General features: G+C 47.6%; 1 protein-coding gene across 1 annotated transcript in view; it reads right to left on the bottom strand.

Moving 5' to 3' along the window:
* Nucleotides 1-1,075: 1,075 nt before the first annotated feature.
* SMAP2 (small ArfGAP2) overlaps nt 1,076-5,078 on the bottom strand; it is a 43,322-nt gene continuing 39,319 nt past the window's right edge. Inside the window, exons 7-10 of the mRNA XM_019512245.1 lie at nt 4,766-4,872; nt 4,491-4,656; nt 3,827-4,149; nt 1,076-2,320 (exon numbers count right to left, since the gene is read on the bottom strand). Coding sequence (XP_019367790.1) covers nt 2,195-2,320; nt 3,827-4,149; nt 4,491-4,656; nt 4,766-4,872 — 722 coding nt within the window. The 3' untranslated portion in view covers nt 1,076-2,194. The remainder of the gene's footprint in view (nt 2,321-3,826; nt 4,150-4,490; nt 4,657-4,765; nt 4,873-5,078) is intronic.

Below are 5,078 nucleotides of genomic sequence, written 5' to 3'. Positions count from 1 at the left end.
GAGAAGGCAGGGGATTGGGGGTGGACGGGGAAGAAAGGAGCATAGTGTAGCATCAGAGGAATGGCCAAGGTCATAGGCATGCATCAAGTTGAGTAGAGCCTGGGAAGACTGCGATGCGGTCATCGGTTAACCTGAGCTACAAGGCCTAAAACTGCTGTTAGGCAGTTACACGGCAAAAGCTATTCTTACCAAGGTACGTGCCTTCATCACCCTGTGCTTGGTAGGGACGCAGGATTTAGCAGAAGGTAACCATTTGAAATAGTTTTCCTATAAGAGCCAAAAGGGGTACCCTCCTTAATGAGGCAGTACTGTGTGAGCAGGATTTGACTTGTATTAGATCACTCCTCTCCTGTCCACTACGCCAGCTCTGTTATAGCAGTAGATGCTTTCAAACCCAACACACTTTCACTGGGAAAAAAAAGTTCTCCGTAGTACGAGTCAGGACATTGTCCGTCCCCAATCCTGCAGTACCTGTCCTCTGCAGAAGTTTAGGAGGGCACTTTTCCAGACCCTATATACACCGGTGAGATGTTTAGCGCCCTATTAACAAATGAAGTAGAGAGTTTGAGTTTTACATGCTGGACTAGCCATTCTTCCACTGCATCATCACAAAAACTGTTTGAATTCAGTTCTGGATCAAAACACCGATCAGAGGAATGGAGTTAGAGCTTTGTAACTTGCTGCAGTTGGAGCAGGTCCACTGTGTCTACTACGTTTCCAAGTCCTGCTTGATTTGCTATCAAAAAAACCAAACCCCCCAAAATAATCAGAACACTCTTATAGTTAGAATAATTCTTCTCTCAACTAAAAGGGCAAACCCTGTGTGAATTAATTGACAGGTCTGGTTAACACATGATGTTACACAACTAGACAAAGTTATAGCACAGGGCCTTCAGATAAATTTCCAGATTAGAATACAGTGCACAACCTGGTTATATCCCCACTGAGGAATAAAAAGGAGATTGAACTAATCAACTATGAATCCAAACTGTGCACCTAGATTAACTCACCGTCTCACCTGCATCTCAGACCTGGCATGAAATAGGTAGAAAGCAAAACAAAGTTATGAAGTCAGTTGATGTTTCACTGCAATATTTTATTAAGGAATTTACATATACACAGGATAAAGTAAACCGAGAGCTTCTCACTTTTTTTATTTCACACTGATGAAGTCTTTCAAGCGAATGTTTTCTAGGGATGTGGATGCGATGGAAAGAAAAGAAAAAAAAATGTCTAATGCACCCACTTTTCTATACTTAGAGACCAGAAGGTCAGGAGATAGCCAGGAACTGGGCTTACATAGGAACAAAACAAAACAAAGCAATATGAAAAAGTATAAATTAGGATGTCAGAATCACTTTTTAAAGTGTAAGAAAAAGCTTTACGACAAGCTCTTGGCCCTTGATAAAGTAAATTCTCTTTGTTAGTTCATTAAAAGTTTGCTTGCTCATTTTAAATACATCAACACCACAGATTAGACAGGGGGGGAAAAAAAAAAGCCACTCTGAAGAAGTGCAAGTTTCACATTCCAAACGGTTTGTGCCCCGCGCCGTGGGAGATCCCGCTTGCTCACAGCAGGGGCCTTCAAAAATGACTTTGGTTCCAATGAAGGTTGACCAGCCAAGCCCAGCAAGGCCTCAGCTCCAGACAACTCCACAGCAAAGAAAAGAAAACGCAGGTGGCAAGACTCTCTTGCCCCTTAGGGTTTGGGTTGTATTAAAATCCCGTTCCTCAGCACCAAATAAAGGCTCATTAGTGACCTGCCCCCTCTCCCACCTAGTACCACTGCTTAAGTGATCTCTAAAAAGGCCTGTAAGTGCAGACAGTACTAAATACTCAATCCACTACTTCAGTCACAATTTCTCCAGGATGTCCTTTTCTCTGAATGCAGAGATGATCCCAGAAGCATTAGTGAAGCTGCGTGCGTGTGCTCAAGGGGGAAGAGATGGCCCCTCCGAGTGTGCATTGACTGTGCAGAGTGCAGGGGAGCTGCAAGTGGTGTTCTGGCCACTGAGGTTTCGCTGTAGCATTGACAGCAAACAAGGCAGAGATGGGTCTCAGTTATGGAAAGAGAGGCTCAGGCTGAGCAGAGCATCAGAAAGGGAAACCCCGCCCCAAAACCCTCAATGTCTCATGGAGCAGTTAAAAAAAAAAAAAGAACGAAGGCAGAGAAGTGGTCAGAATGCAGGGGGGGTTATTTCCACATCTGAGTGCTGAGGGTTTGATTGCTTCCCTGGGCACTTCCTCCGCCCATTGACTGTCCATATCCCATCATGCCATTAGCGCCATAAAAGTTCATCCCAGCCATCTGCTGGGTCATCTGAGGAGGAGGAGGAGAGGAGACAAATCAAGGCCAGGTCAGTCAGGGAAGCCATTCCAATACCAACCAGACACGAGTCGAGGCTTCCAGCCTAGAACAGTACTTTGGTATGTGCTTGGGCTTCAAGCACGTGCTTAATGCTGCTGACCTGCAGTGCAGCAGAACCTGGGTTTTTCACAGGTCAGGTTCCTAGCCTCCCTCCCACCCTTGCAGAAGTGAGGGTTTGCAAAACGGCTCGGGGGGCAGGGGGTCACACAGCTGCAGCTAACAGCTGCACAGGACTGTGGAGGCACTGGTTGTGGGCAGTGAAAGCAAAGGGTGCTGCTTCTCATCAGCTGCACGGATGAGACTGCTAAGACTGCAGTGGAACAGCCGAGCAAGCTACATCAGTGGGGCACAACCTGCTACGCAATAAAAGTACTACGGTACATGTTCACATCAAGTAGATGCAACAGTGCTTTACCAGGCATGTGCCTTCCAGAAGCAAATGGGAAAGCAGTGCAACCCAAGGACAATGAAGGAATCTAGCCCCCGCCCATCTGCAGGAAAATTAGCTGCGAGTGCTCGATTTAATGGAGATTTTGCTACAAAGCAAGGCTAAAATCAACGTAGTACAATCTCATTTCCTAGGTGCCCAGGGAGGCTAGACTGAATTACTTTCAATCCAATTACAAAGGCTCAGCGAACTGCTATACCCAGACCAAGTCCCAGTCTAATTATACCAATATGAGAGTGTCACCCCTTTCTGAGCCTATTCCAAGGGACAGATGCAACGCAGCAATAGACTTTAAACAGGGGAAGAATCAGTCACGCACATTGCTTCTGCAGGTGTTCGTTTTACAAGCTCTGGCAAACTGATAAGCCTGGAAATAGGCATCAGAGCTAAGAGCATCAGCATGGGCTAGTTAAGCTAGCTTATCTACAGCAGCAACTCAGTCTGCTCAAGTAATGTCTCCTGCTATTTTGCCCCTGCTTACCAGACTGTTTGGGTAACCCCCCACATAAATAGGTTAGGCTGATCTAGTCCATCCCCGCCACAGAGGTACAGATTGTATGTCATCTCCCCCATTACAGCAGTTAGGCCATGATCAATCACAACACGTTCTCATCTGTAACTGGGCTCCATTAAAGTAAGTTCCATGTGGATAAACTTTCCTAGAGATTAAAAAAATATGCATATTTCTATTCCAGTGTTGCCTGTACATTTGCTCCAGGCAGCAAAAGAGCTGTTACCTGCTGAAAAAGCCAACCAACTTCACATTCTATCAGAGAAATCTGAGCAGAAACGGCCTGGTCCAGTCACTAGACTAAGTGCCAGGACACCCACATTTATTCCAGGCTGTCAGCATCTTACTCACACTCCAGAGAAGCTGCCCATCTCCAAGTAGGAACATCTTCTTTCCATGCCACTGGCAGAATTAGATTATGTGCAAGATGCTTAAAAAGACCCTTTGGTGAAAGAAATGTTTAAGCCCCCAGATCACGAGATGATGACAACCCTCTCACCTGAGCTAGGTTCCACTGCAGCTGCTGTGCTGGTTGCACGCCATACACTGGCTGTGGTACTGCTGCCATGCCCGCTACATACCCAGCTTGCTGTGTGGCCATCATGCCGTTGGGAACACCGATGACGGCTGCCTGCATGCCACCTACATATCCAGCTGGTATGGCCATAGGAGTCACCATCCCTGCAGCGCCAGGCTGTGGCATCATTCCTACGGGCGGTGCCATCATGCCTCCCATCATGTTGCTGGGTGGAGTGACGCCTGGAAAACCACTGTACGCGGCTGCAGGGTACGTCACCTGAGCAGGGGCCATGAACATTGCACCTGCAAAGACGACAGGGATGTGAGTGGCAAGGAAGAACCTGGCGCTGTCCACCACGTGCCCTCCCACTTGATTGTACTCAGTTTTCTTGTGCTTTGTCTCAGTAGTAGGGAGCAGAAGGCCAAACTCACCCAGCATTGCATCAGGCCCCTTTAGAAGGCCCATCCCATGAGCAGCACATTTGATACTTGAGTCAAGGAGGTGCCCACATCCATTGTAAAAGGGACCACATGAATCCAAGGTGTGGCACTAGACACATTTCAGAGCAGTTTGTTCGGTTACGGTGCATTGCTCAAAACACCCCAGCCAGCACAACCTTTCCTCTCCTTAGGATGTACAGTACCTTGAGCAGGCATCTGAGGTGTCTGGGAACCATAGAGAGAAAGGATGGAGTCCTTTGAGAGCTGTTTCTTTCCTGTCTCCTCCACTTTGCTCCCTGGCTCAGGAAACAAATTCAGGTTTTCAGGAACAGACCCAGCACTTCCTGCTGTTGGCATGGAACCAACGACCTGGGGGTGAAAATGAGAATGTAGTAGGCTGATCCCAACATACAACCCTGCTAGGAATCTAGCTGTGTTTGAGGAACATCACATCCCACCCCCTCCTCCACTCCCTTACCTTTCTGGAGTCAGAGACAGAGTTTGATCCCACAGAGGCAAAGAGGTCAAGATCCTTTTCTAAACTGCTAGGCCTGCCATTTGGAACAGTGCTGGTCACAGGAGCATCTGGGAAAGAGGTTACAGGGGGAAGGCATCAGAGACCACTAATACCCCTAGCTATTTATTTGGCTGGGCACAAAGCCAGTGTGCAACCATTAGGGATTGAGGCTCTCAGCTCAGTTGCTTGAGCTGCCAGTTATTTTAGGCAATGCTCACTGTTTTGAGAGCCAACTCCCCCTTCCCCCATCAGCCTTGAGAGCTGCCCGAGCCGG

This window comes from Gavialis gangeticus, unplaced genomic scaffold (assembly GCF_001723915.1).
Source record: "Gavialis gangeticus isolate Ggan-Ray unplaced genomic scaffold, GavGan_comp1, whole genome shotgun sequence".
Taxonomy (NCBI): domain Eukaryota; kingdom Metazoa; phylum Chordata; order Crocodylia; family Gavialidae; genus Gavialis; species Gavialis gangeticus.
This window is presented reverse-complemented; position numbering and strand designations above follow the sequence as displayed.